At 53.6% G+C, this 13154-nt stretch overlaps 1 protein-coding gene across 6 annotated transcripts in view; it reads right to left on the bottom strand.

Annotated features, from left to right (window-relative positions):
- Window positions 1–13154, bottom strand: part of EMID1 (EMI domain containing 1) — a 71016-nt gene that overhangs the window by 37645 nt on the left and 20217 nt on the right. The window contains exon 1 of one of the 6 annotated variants that reach the window (XM_019977274.2): window positions 2385–2773. The exons of 2 other annotated variants lie outside the window; for them this stretch is intronic. In XM_019977274.2, the coding sequence (XP_019832833.2) occupies window positions 2385–2485 (101 nt within the window). In that variant the 5' untranslated portion in view covers window positions 2486–2773. Of the gene's footprint in view, window positions 1–2384; window positions 2774–13154 lie in introns of those variants that run through there. 3 more of the 6 variants (XM_070769785.1, XM_019977275.2, XM_019977272.2) reach the window with 3 other exon arrangements.

Here is a 13154-nt window from a genome sequence, read left to right as displayed (position 1 = left end):
AGGAGGATGGGCCAGGACGCCGGTGATGGCATCAACTCCAGAGCCACAGTGCTGAGACACAGACGGGTCATTACAGGCTGGAAGGGTCCTCGGAGGGGCGGAAGACCCCCCAGCAGGGACTGCGGGGGCGGACAGGGGCAAGACGAGCACAGGCAGCTCTGCACAGCCCCAGGCACCCTGGTTCCGGGGGTCTCGAAGTCTTGCCACATTCTTGGGCCTGGGGGCGGCCCCTTGGATGCTGTCCCGGGCCTCCCCCTCCCCAGGCACAAAGCCTCTTTTCTGCCTCTGGTCCCTCGGCTGCCAAGGGGCGCCTGGGGCGCGGGGCTGGAGGGAGGGGTGATGGGCGCGACATCCCCATGCCGTCTCCAGCAAGGCCCAGCGAGGTTGGGCTGGGGCCACAAGGGGAGGTCCTGGCAGCCCAGAACCACAGATTCCTCTAGCGAGGGTCCCCCCCCCACTTAACGTTGGTGTTGCAGGTTGGGACCCTCCTCAGAACCTGCGTGAGCAGGGGATGAGGGGAGGGGAGAGGGGAAGAGGGAGGAAACTGAGAGGGGAACTAAGCCCTGGAGCCACGAAGAGACCTGCCCAAGGTCACACGCTGAGTGGGTGACAGAGCGGGAAGGAGACCTTGCTGTGTCTGAGGCTGGAGCCCCTGATTGCTGGCCATGACCTGCAAACCCTTCCCGGCTCCCCAAGCTGACACCCGTGCTCCCTCTTCCAGAGAGCTGCCGTGGTGAAGGGAACACTGGATCTGGGAACTGACTGACTTAGATTGAGGTGCTGTTTCTTCTCTTGGCCTCAGTCTTTCCATCTATAGAATGGGAGCAACAGCATTGCCTACAGGGCTTTTGTGATGCTCAGGCCACTCTGAGCCTTCAATGACTGGGTGACAGCCCCACAGCCACAGTCCTGCTCCCGCACGGGGAGCCCTGCGGGGAAAGGAGCCCAGGCTGGGAGGCAGTGCACTGGCCGAAGGGCAGTGCAGGCCTTACGCCCTTCTCAACCGTCATCCTGAGCTTGACACTGGGTATTCCCAGGTCAGAGTCTTGGTCATTCTGGCACCTGGGACCCTGGGGGTTCACGTCCTTGCCCTTAGCAGGTCATATCCCCTCTCTGAGCCTCAGCTTTGTCTTCTATGAAATGAGGACCATACAAATGTGTGCCTTCCTGGCAGTCGGAAAGGTTCTGGAGGGGGACAGGTGCAGGTGAAATGCCAGCCCAGGTCAGCATGCGCGGTGGTGGCTGTGACAGCGGCCAGCATCAGTCCCCGTCTCAGACAACTGCACCTCTGGCCTCTGACATCACAGCCACCTCTGCCCTCCAGCCCTGCCTGCGTCACCTGCTCTTGCTAGCCCAGTGGGTACACGCTGGCCCCTGACCACTGGGAAAGCGGAATTTCTGAAAAGAATTAAAGAATTGAGGCCATAGGGGGTGGGGGCCCGGCAGGCCTTTGAATGGGATGAAAAGGCCCGGAGAGGCCTGGCTACTCTGTATTGTTTGCCTCAGACAACAGCAGTGGCTGGCCCTTGAGAGGGGACCGCAGCGGGGGCAGGGGCTACAGTCAGGACCAGGGCCTGGGCAGGTTCAAACAGTGTCACCAAGGCCAGAAAGACACAGATTTGAATCCCGGTTCTTCTGTCAGTGCTCAGAGAGCCTAGATTTTTGTCAATTCTCCAGGGCCTCGATTTGCTCATCTGCTAAATGGGGACAAGTCTTCCCTAACTCATTCAATCCTTAACACTGCATGTAAAGGGCCCCCTGGCTGGTACTAGGGGATGCTCCATAAACACCACCAGATAGAATGTTCCCTGCTCTTGAGTGATGGGCAGGAAGACAGAGCACTCCCACAGCACTCAGTCTAAAATGCCAGGTCCCTGGGGGCCGACACTGACCCTAGGTCTGTGAAACTCCACCCGTCTTCTTCCTTCGAGGGAAATAAATAGCTGGGATACTAAAAAAAGCCAGGAGCAGAGTAAAGGGGGGAGGGTCCCCCAAGTGTCAGCTAGAGGGTGATCTGGGCTTCTCCTACGTGCAGGGAGGGGGCCCTGCGGAGGGGACGAGGAATCTTGGGGTTTCCTCCGTCGTGTCCCTTCCCCCTCCCCTGGGGTCCGGAGTTGAAGTGGTGGGGGCTGGAGAACGCTGTCGGGGGCTGCTGGCTCTGGATACGTGAAGCAGAGGACCCCCGCACGGCCCGGAGCTCCTGCCAGCTAATGAGGCCCACGGTCCCTGCCCCCACCGGGGCTGGCAGTGAGGTGGGGAACCGGGTCCGTTTCCCAATCCTGGGCTTGCACGGAGGTTGGGGGCGGGGGTGCCCCGAGTCCTGATCCCCAACCCCGGGCTGGCAGGACACTGAGGTGGTGCAGGGTGTGGGGGTCAGCCCTTACCTGCGCGCAGAGAACGGAGCTCCCCCGACGCTCCACGCGGCGCTCCCTCCTGGGAGCAGGAGCCCGAGGCAGAGCAGCGCCCAGGCCCGCGGGCCGCCCATGCTGCGCCCGGAGCCCTCCGCGCGCGGCCCCTCGCAATCGCCCCCAGCCTGGCGTGCCCGCTCGCCCGCCCGCCCGCGCCGCCAGCCGCCCCGGACGCGCGGATCCCGGTTCCCAGCGCAGCGGCGGGAGGGCGGGCGGGAGGCGGGCGCGGGGCGGGGGCGCGCGTTCCCGGCCTCGCCCGGCCCCTCCGCGCGGCCCCCCGCCCCTTGCGCCGCCGCTGCCAACCCGGAAGGAGCCCCAGGGGGCCGGACGACCCTGCCAGGAAGCCCGCCAGGTGCCCACCTGAGCCTGGTGCCCTGCGCTGCTTGTCCCTTTTGGGGGCGGGGTGCCAGTTCCTAGGTGCCCAACCACGTGTTGCAAACTGAGGCCGAGCCACGGTCTCTGACGCAGCCAGGACCTAAAACCACCAAGCCTGGGCTAATGATGCCAGGGGCCTCATCCCCTCTGGATATTTTTGAGGGATCCAGTCATGGAGGCAAGAGGGGCGGTCCACTTATGCAACAAAAGCTGCCCAAGCGGTGCGCTCCACTGTGTGTGGGGGCACCTCACCTGCGCTTCTCGTTCTCTCTCAGTTTAATCTTAAGACCACTGTGGGTGAGGTGGGCACAGTCATCCCTATTTTAGAGAGAAAAAGAGGAAGGCCCAGGCACTTGTAGCTCCCCCTGGGAGAAGAAGACCTGGGCTGACCCTATAAGTCAGTGTCCACTTTTATTGCTGTTTTACAGATGGAGAAACTGAGGCCAAGAGGAGATGTTATCTACCCAAAGCACTCCATGAGTGGTCAGATCCAGGCCTCCTGACTTCAGAGGGGGTGTCATCTCTTTAGCACAATCAAGGAAGAGTGCAGACAGCATTTGGTCGGGGCCTGGGTCTCCCCATCTGTGATACTGGAAGGACAGGCTTAGGGTGGAGTTACTTCATCTGGGGTGTATGGATGGGCTTCTGGGCAGAGGGCTGTGAATTCCTCCAAAGTGTATGCCAGGGTGGTATGTGTATATGACACATGTGTGTGCAAGCGTGGTGGGGTGTGTGAAATGTGTGATGTCTGTGTGCGTGTGTGTGATGTATGTGTCTGTGACAGGAGTGTGTGTTTATGTGGAGGGGCCATAGCTTTCATCAGAGGGCACCTAGAACCTTCCCAAACTCCAGAATAGTCTCTGACCTCCCCGCTTCTGCCGGGACCGACAGGTTCAACCTCTGGTCAGGGAACTAGATCCCACATGCCTCAACGAAGAGTTCACATGCCACAAGTAAAGATCTTGCCTGCCTCAACAAAGATCGAAGATCTGGTGCAGCCAAATAAATACATATATATATATATATTTTGAAAGCCGAACACCCCAGATAGCACTTTGAAGGGCACACAGCTCATTAGGAAGGGAAAGTACTGGGCAGTGGCTTCTGTCCTGGGAGGGACCCGGGAGGACCACCGAGTGAGGAGCACCGCCACACCTGTTCGCAATGCGTCTGAGATGCTCTGTGATGAACACATGGGCTCAGTCGCTCAGTCATGTCCTAATCTTGGCAACCCCATGGACTGTAGCCTGCCATGCTCCTCTGTCCATGGAATTCTCTAGGCAAGAATACTGGAGCAGGTTGCTATTTCCTACTCCAGAGGGAGAAATATCAATAACTTCAGATAACGTAGATGACACCACCCCAGTGGCAGAAAGTGAAGAGGAACTAAAGAGCCTCTTAATGAAGGTAAAAGAAGAGAGTGAAAAAAAAACCTGGTTTAAAACTCAACATTAAAAAAACTAAGATCATGGGATCCGGTGCCATCATTTCATGGCAAATAGATGGGGAAACGATAGAAACGGTGATGGATTTTACTTTCTTGGGCTCCAAAATCACTGCAGATGGTGACTGCAGCCATGGAATTAAAAGACACTTGCTCCTTGGAAGATAAGCTATGAAAAACCTAGACAGCCCATTAAAAAGCATAGACATCACTTTGAGAAAAAGGTCCATACACTTAAAGTTAAAGGTTTTTCCAGTAACTATGTACAGATGTGAGAGTTGGACCATAAAGAAAGCTGAGCACCAAATAATTGATGCTTTCAAACTGTGGTGCTGGAGAAGACTCTTGGCAGTCCCTTGAACAGTAAGGAGATCAAACCAGTCAATCCTAAAGGAAATCAACCCTGAATATTCAATGGAAGGACTGATACTGAAACTGAAGCTCCAATACTTTGGCCACCTGATGCAAAGAACCGACTCATTGGAAAAGACCTTGATGCTGGGAAAGACTGAAGGCAGGAGGAGAAGGGGACGACAGAGCATGAGATGGTTGGATGGCATCATTGATTCAATGGACATCTCCTCCAGGAGAGAGTGAAGGACAGGGAAACCTGGTGTGCTTTGTGGGGTCACAAAGAGTCGGACACAGCTAAACAACAAAAAAACAACTCCAGGGGCTCTTCCCAACTCGGATCAAACTCAAGTCTTCTGCATTGGCAGACGGGTTCTTTACCACTGAGCCACGAGGGAAGCCCAGATGGACTGCATACATGTTCCTTTGTCACCAAACTTGTGGGAGCTCTGAGCCACTGTGGAATTTCTCCAGCAGTGGATACTCTAAGGAAAAGCTGTTATCAACATTGTGACATCAGAGGCTGGGGGCCCTTGGTCCAGGGTATTTATTTGAAACTATAGCCTGGAGAATCCCAGGGACGGGGGAGCCTGGTGGGCTGCTGTCTATGGGGTCGCACAGAGTCGGACACGACTGAAGCGACTTAGCAGCAGCAGCAGCAGCATAGCTATGACTTAAAACTCAACATTCAGAAAACTAAGATCATGACATCTGGTCCCATCATTTCATGGCAAATAGATGGGGAAACAGTGGAAACAGTGACAGACTTTATTTTTTTGGGCTCCAAAATCACTGCAGATGGTGATTGCAGCCATGAAATTAAAAGATGCTTGCTACTTGGAAGAAAAGCTATGACCAACATAGACAGCATATTAAAAAGCAGAGACATTACTTTGCCAACAAAGGTCCATCTAGTCAAGGCTATGGTTTTTCCAGTAGTCATGTATGTGAGAGTTGGATTATAAAGAAAGCTGAGCGCCGAAGAATGGATGCTTCTGAACTGTGGTGTTGGAGAAGACTCTTGAGAGTCCCTTGGATTGCAAGGAGACCCAACCAGTCAATTCTGAAGGAAATCAGTCCTGAATATTCATTGGAAGGACTGATGCTGAAGCTGAAACTCCAATACTTTGGCCACCTGATGAAGAGAACCGAATCACTTGAAAAGACCCTGATGCTGGGAAAGACTGAAGGCAGGAGGAGAAGGGGACAACAGAGGATGAGATGGTTGGATGGCATCACTGACTCGATGGACATGAATTTGAGTAAGCTCTGGGAGTTGGTGATGGACAGGGAGGCCTGGTGTGCTGCAGTTCATAGGGTTGCAAAGAGTCAGACATGAGTGAGTGACTGAACTGAGGGCTTCCCTGGTGAAACAGTGGCTAAGACTTCATGCTCCCAGTGCAGGGGACCCGGGTCTGATACCTGGTTGGGGAACTAGAGCCCGGATGTTGCAGCTAGAAGATCTTGTGTGCCTCAAATAAGACCCCATGCAGCCAAATAAATAAATGAAAATACATATTTTTTTAAAAACCCAGAGTTCCCTGGTGGCACAGTGAATAAGAATCTGCCTGCCAATTCAGGCCACACAGGTTCAGTCCCTGCTCTGGGAAGATTCCACGTGCCGCAGAGCAACCAAGCCCGTGCACCACAGCTACGAGAGTCCGTGCTCTAGAGCTCATGTACCGCAACCATGGAGCCCGTGCGCTGCAACTACTGAAGCCCGAGAACATAGAGCCCGTGCTCCTTGACAAGAGAAGCCACCGCAATGAGAAGCCGGAGCCACAACTAGAGAAAGCCCGCACAAAGCAACGAAAGACCCAGCGCAGCCAAAAAAATAACCTCTACAGCTAGAGCCCGTGGCAGTGCAGTCCAGCAGTTAATGCAGGCTCAGTGCCCCTTTGGCCCAGACGTCAGTGAGCAACCACTTGGTACTGTGTGACCTGGGACAAGTCACCTCTCCTCTCTGAGCCTCATTTCCTTACCTGGAAAAACAAGGCAGGTTTTTTTTTCTTTACATGTTCGTACATATTTGTAGATCACTGTAAGTGTTGGCTTTGCTTTCTCTTTAAGATAGCATGAGCATTTCTTCATGCCCTTAAATGTCCTTCTGAGATGTAGTGTTTTTATATTATTAGTTATGCTGTATTTTCTACTCTTTGTTGTGTAGATCTTAGTTCACCAACAGGGGTTGAATCCATGCCTCCTGCATTGAGAGTGCACAGTCTTAACAACTAGACTGCTAGGGAAGTCCCAGAGCGAGGCAGTTAAGGACATGGAAGCAACCTAAGTGGTCCTCAACAGGTGAGGGGATAACGAAAATGTGGTATATATATACACCTATATATACCGTGATATCTCATTGTATATGCAATGGAATGTTACTCAGCCGTAAAAAGAACGACGTATTGCCATTTGCAGCAACATGGATGGACCTGGAGATCATCTAAGTGAAGTAAGTCAGAGAGAAAGTCAAATACCATATGATACCACTTATATGTAGAACCTTAAAAATGATACAAATGAACTTATTTCCAAAACAGAAATAGAATCAGACATAGAAAACAAACTTGCAGTTACCAAAGGGGAAAGGTGCGGGAAGGATAAATTAGGTATTTGGGATTAACAGATACACACTACTTTATATAAAATAGATAAACAAGGGGAACTATATTTACTATCTTGTAATAACCTATCATAGAAAATGATACGAAAAACTGAACGTGTATATATATAAATGGGTCACTTTGCTGTGTACCAGAAACTAACACAACAGTGTAAATCAACCCTACTTCAATTAAACAAACAAAAGACAAGGCAGTTTTTAAGCTTTGGGTCTCTGGGCAGTGGTCCTGGGGCAGAGTATGAGGCGCCCTTTCGAGCACACCCTCCTGGTGCACATCAGCCTAGTTTCTGGTCCTCTTTGCTCCCTGAGCAGGAAGGGCAGGAAATGCTGCGGGGACCTGGGTTTGGTCATTTGAGGTTTCAGCGTTTGCTGAGATGGGGAGGAGAGGGGCCTCCTCCCCGGGGGCCTGATCTTCTCGCTGCCAAGACTCGACCACAACCGCCAGTAACGACAGCAGTTTCCGGTCTGGTCGGAGCGCTGACTGTGCGCCAGGTGCTGCGCTAAGCATTTTACTTTCGTTGTCGCCTGCCCTCTTCCCCCACACCTGGGAGGCCGCCAGATTATCCCCAGGTGTGGGGCTCAAGGCTGGTGAGTGATGGAGGCCGGCCTGGGTGCTTACCCACCAGGCCACACTGCCACCCTCTGGTCCAGCCCTGCATGGGGGGCTTCTTTAGGTGAAAAGAGAGATCAGCGCAGATTTAGACTCCCATCGGGAGCTGAGGAGGTGAGAGGCAGCACACATGCACACACAAGTGTGTGGGCCACATGCGGACATGGACTCAGACACCGCCCGCCCCCACCCCAACCCTGAAGCAGGCCACGGGGTCTGGGAAACATAGCCCTGCTGGTGTGGATTCACTGACACATCCAGCAGCCTAGTCCAAACAGGAAATGCTGTTCTCCTAACAGCAAACAAACCTGGGTCACAGCCTTCCTTCCCGTTATCTCCCCCTGGGGCCTGTGCTAAGGGCCTCTCCTCTCCGCCTATGTCCCAAAGGCAGCCTCCCCGGCTGGGGGTGCCTGTAAGATCAGCCCTGTCCACACACCAGCCCAGGTGCCCCTGGTGATCTGCAGCCATATCCTGCCCATTCTATAGGGGCAGGAGCAGCCCAAGAGGGCTGGGGTACCCAAGTCCACGGCAGCAGCCCCCAGGGGCCCAGGCAGCACCAGAGGCCTGCAGAACCTCTGCCTAGACAAAGGGCAGGGCCAGAGGGCCGGCCTTCCAGGTTAGGGAACAATGCCTGCGTCCTTTGCCTTTGATTTGGAGGCCCGGGGCTGCGGCCCCTCGCTGGGCCAGGGCGGGGATGCTGGGGGACCCGAGGGCCTGTAGCTGCCCAGCCAAGTTAGTTATGCTCCATGGAGCTGCCCTTCTCACCCAGTTCTTTCCTTCCTCATGGGGCTGGGACTGGGGCTGGAAGGGAATGGTAGCAGGAAGGAAGCTGTCAGAAAATCATAAATCAGGGGCCCAAGAGGGCCTTCCTGCCCTCCTCGGAAATCCTAGGAGAGGCTGGCACCTCTGGGGTTGTGGGGAGGATGACAGAGTGGCCGGCAGGGCACCTATGTTTGGAGTTAGGAGACCTGGATGTGTGCGTGATCCACAGTGAGACCCTTCTCCCCAGGTCTCGGTGTTCCCATCTGGAAGGCAGAGGAGGGAGGGATACAAGGCTTGGGGACTTTCCTGTGGCTGTGCTGTGTTGGCCGTGAAGAACTAGACAAATAAATGGCTGCTTCTTAACAACATTTGTCCCAATTGCCTTCCTCTGGTTTTCCCCCCAAATCCCCTCCTTTCTGCCCCCTGCTTCTGCCCTTCCTCCCTTCTCTGGGGGTTCCTTTGCTCTGCTTCTCTCTCCACATCTCCCCTCTTGCAAAAACAAACTAGTAAAGTCTTCTTAAGGCAGCATCCCCCTAGCTGGAGGGGACGGGGCAGGTAGAATAGGGAAAAAAAAAAAAAAATTATTGGCTCATTTATACTAGAGTGTTAATGACTGATATGTTGAACGTTGTTAAATGTTGGGGCCCATTTAACAGGCATTCTTCCTCATTTAAACTCTAAATCACTGGTAGTGGAATTTGTCTGCTAGTAAGGGGGATGCTTGGTCACCAAGGGTCTAGGAAAAAGATATGCCAGGTGAAAAGGCCTTCTGTGTGGGGAAAGCGTCCATCTCCCCATCCCCTGCTGGATGCATCTGGAGTGGCAGCCACGAGTCCCTGCAGATTAGTTGTATCTGGCAAGTGCAAAGGACAGGTGAGAGAAGCCACTCAGAGCAGAGACCCCGGAGCTGCCTGCCAGCCCCACCAGCCCCAGGAGGTGCCTGCCCGGCCAGCAGCATGTGGGCCTGCCCCACCTGACACCCACAGGATGAATGGGTTCCACTCTGAGGAGGAAGAGGAGAAGGAAAGAGAAAGAGCCAGCGAGAGGCAGAGGCATTTGGAAAGACAGAGAGATCGACAAAGAGGCAGACGCAGAGAGAAGTTCTCCTGGGGAAAAGGACCCCAGGTTGTTGGTCTCAGCTCCTCTGGGGGCCGAGCAGAGGGGGTGGGACCAGGGTGCCAGCTCAGCGCCATCCTATGCACCCACAGGCTCTGCCTTGCTCAGAGCCGCACCCTGCAGCCCTGAGAGTCAGGAGCTGGGCCTGCTTCCATCTGCTGCCCATGTCTGGCCCTGGCCGCCCAGTGAGCTCTGGTTTGCCTGTGCTGCTGATGTAAGTTGTGCCATGGCAGCCCCGTCAGGCAGATGGAGCCGCTGGCCCGAGAATAAATGGATTTCTAGCCTGCAGCTTGGCCTGGGAAGTCATAAATGGATGGACAGCATATGAGTGTGTGCAGCCCTGGAGTACCTGGACTCCAGGCTCTCCCTGCCTTGCCCTCCGGTCCAGCCCTCTGGGGCCAAGCCTGGATCTTCTCCACCTGCCCGCTCTTCGGCTCTTGTCCCTTCCCACCTTTCCACTCCCCATGGGATGTGGCCTCGCATGTGCCTCCTCGCTGACCCTTCCAGTCCTTCGGAACCTTCCCTAAGGCGAATGGAGGCATTTCTCCATGGGGGGAACCTGCAGTGTCTCTGCTGCCCTGAGGCAAGAATGGAATGTGGCCTGGCCTGCTCACCTTCCCACTGCCCCAGACCCTGAGATACCAATGCGAGTCTCCATTTTCCCAGACAACCCTCTGCTCTACAGCTGGACTATGGGGCTTTCCCTTTGCATCCCTTCTGCCTGCCAATGCCCATACCCCTTCTGTCTCAGCTCAGACATGACTCCCTCCCTGCCTCCAGGAAGGTGTCCCACACACCAACTCTAAGTCTTGTGTCCACTGGGCTTCCCCACTCATAGAATTTTATGTAAGAGCCACCTGTTGATTTGTCTGGTTCCCTTGATGGGTCATAGATAGTTGCTGGCCCCTTTCTGTAATCTTCCTAACAGTACTAGGAAAGCTACATACCCCAGAAGCCATAAAGGATGCATTGAGTACTTAAAATTTTCTGCATAGAGAAAGAATAATATGATTAACTGTGGGAAAAAATGGCAACCTATCAGAAAAAAGACAACTAATTTCCTCCATATATAAAGAGCTTTTACAAATCAGTAACATCAATGACCCAATAGAGGAACAAACAAAAGTTATGAACAGACAACTCGGAATGACAAGGCATTCAACTTCACTCAAAAGAGAAAAATTGGAGATGAAAACCACAGGGAGATAGCACCTTCCAAAACTGATGGCTAAGATTTTTGATAAAATGCTTTGGCAAGTCTGTGGGGGAAAATGTCACTTCATATATTCCATCTTTGGAGCACAGTTGGTAATATGTAATAAAAGATAAAACTTGTATTACCTTGACCTGGTAATTCCACAATGAGGCAATTTCTTACATGTACATTTGCAAAGAACAGAAGGAAATGAACTGCAGCACTATATGTAGTATCAAAAAGCTGGAAACAACCGAAATACCATTGCAGATTAGTACACTAAGGCACACCCGTCAGAGGAACGCTGCGAAGTCAATGGGGTATGGGAAACGTGGCATTGCCACATAGTGGAATATCAGCCATCACAAGGGACACAGCACAGATACGCACTACAGAGCCTTGACAACATTATACTGAGTGAAAGAAGCCAGACACCAAAGGCTACATTCTGTATTTATATGAAATGAACAGGCAAGTCCCGAGAGACAAGAAAGTAGATTAGTGATTGCCAGGGACTGGGGACTGGGGACTGGGACTCGGGAGTGACTGCTAATGGGTCTGGGCTTTCTTTTTAGGGAGATGAAAATGTTCTAAAATTAGTGGCGATGATTGCACAACTCTGAATATACTAGAAATCACTCAATTGTTCATACTAAAGAATGGGTTTTGTGGCATGGGAATTATATATACCAATACATATTCCTAAAGATGAGGCTTATATATACATTTACCTATATAAAGATGGGGTAGATAGTGGAACTTCTAAGATCAGTTAAGTGAAAAGCGTAACGGCAGCTTTGTGTAAAGGATGCTGGCGTGTGTGGGGAATTGCACAAATACCCCCCATAAGTACTCAGGTTACACATTCACTTTCTCTAGAAGAATTCACCAGAAACTGCTAGCTGGCTGCCTTTGGGAAGATGGAATGAGGGACCGAAGGTGTGAGTTTTTACTGTGAATCCTTTTGCATGGTTCAAAGAAAAAATTAATGCCAGAAAGTATACATACTATAGTCACCCTTTGCCCTAAGAATTAAGTACGTGTGTGTGTGTGTGCACATATGAACTGGCAGCTCTTAGATTCCCAGCCCAGAAGCTGGAGGGCGCCTGCAGCCTGGGAGGGCCCCTGAGTGCTGGGGTGAGGTTTCAAGACAGACCTCCAACTCTGGGCAGGCTGAGGCTCCACAGGGCTGGATTGGGAACTGGGCCTCTGAACCAGCTGGACCCTGGGAGGCAGCCCCTCCCTGCCCTCCCGGGAAGGACCCCGAGCCCCTGTCCTCACCAGGCCTGGCCCAGGGCTTCCAGTCACTCATGACGCACCTGAGGGGAGGCTGTTTGGGGAGGTGGGCTCCCTGGCCAGAGGGAAGTCCTGGCAGAGAGCTGGGGCAGCCCCCATGTCGGCACTGAACCATGAGAAACTGAAGTGGGCTGTGTTCTTCCCTGATCCCAGGGAGGGAAGAAGAGGAAGACAGGGGGAGGGAAGACAGAGACAGAGAAGAGCAGGATGAGAGAGCGCGGATGTTAGAGACAGAAACTGAGCCCAGGCGTCAGCAGGGAGGAGCTCGGCCTGATGAGGACAGCAGGGCTGCCACGCGGCAGACAGAGATGTGGAGAGAGCAGAGAGACTGTGGGAGGACAGGGCGGTGGCAAGGGGCAGGTGGCGGGCAGAGCGCGGGGGCGGCAAGGGCCTGCCCCCTCCTGAGCCAGCCCTGGGCCTTTATCTCTGTGCCTGTAGACGGCACACATTATCATAGCCGCCCATGCAGAGGTATGTTGCCCAGGAAAGGGAGGCCAGGAGGCTGATAAGCTGCATAGCTAGAGACAACAGAATGCCACTCAGCATCTGGCTTTGGAGCCCTGGAGCAGATGGTCAGGACAGTCCAGGCCCAGACTCGACCCTGGGACCCCGCACTGTGCCCAGCTCCCTCCAATGGGGACCCGTTGGCCCATCTGGGCTGCTTCTGTCCTGCCATGGTGGGACGTTCCCAGGAGCAGAGCGGACCTGTCTGGACTCCAGCCTGCTGTCAGGAAGGGGCTGACACTGTAGCCCCAGCTTGGCCAGCAGAACGACGTCTCAATCCTGCCTGTATCTTCCTCACTCTGTGGCCCTGGCCAAGCTGCTTCCCCTCTCTGAGCCTCAGTGTGCTTGCCTGGAAAGTGGGGATAGCAGCACTTGTCTCAGGGTAAGCTGCTTAACTGTGCGAGCTAAGTCGCTTCAGTCGTGTACGACTCTTTGCTACCTGCCAGGCTCCTCTGTCCATGGCATTTCCC

The sequence above is a fragment of the Bos indicus genome, chromosome 17 (assembly GCF_029378745.1).
Source record: "Bos indicus isolate NIAB-ARS_2022 breed Sahiwal x Tharparkar chromosome 17, NIAB-ARS_B.indTharparkar_mat_pri_1.0, whole genome shotgun sequence".
Lineage (NCBI taxonomy): Eukaryota > Metazoa > Chordata > Mammalia > Artiodactyla > Bovidae > Bos > Bos indicus.
Note: the sequence above shows the minus strand (reverse complement) of the source record. Positions and strands in the feature narration are given on the sequence as shown.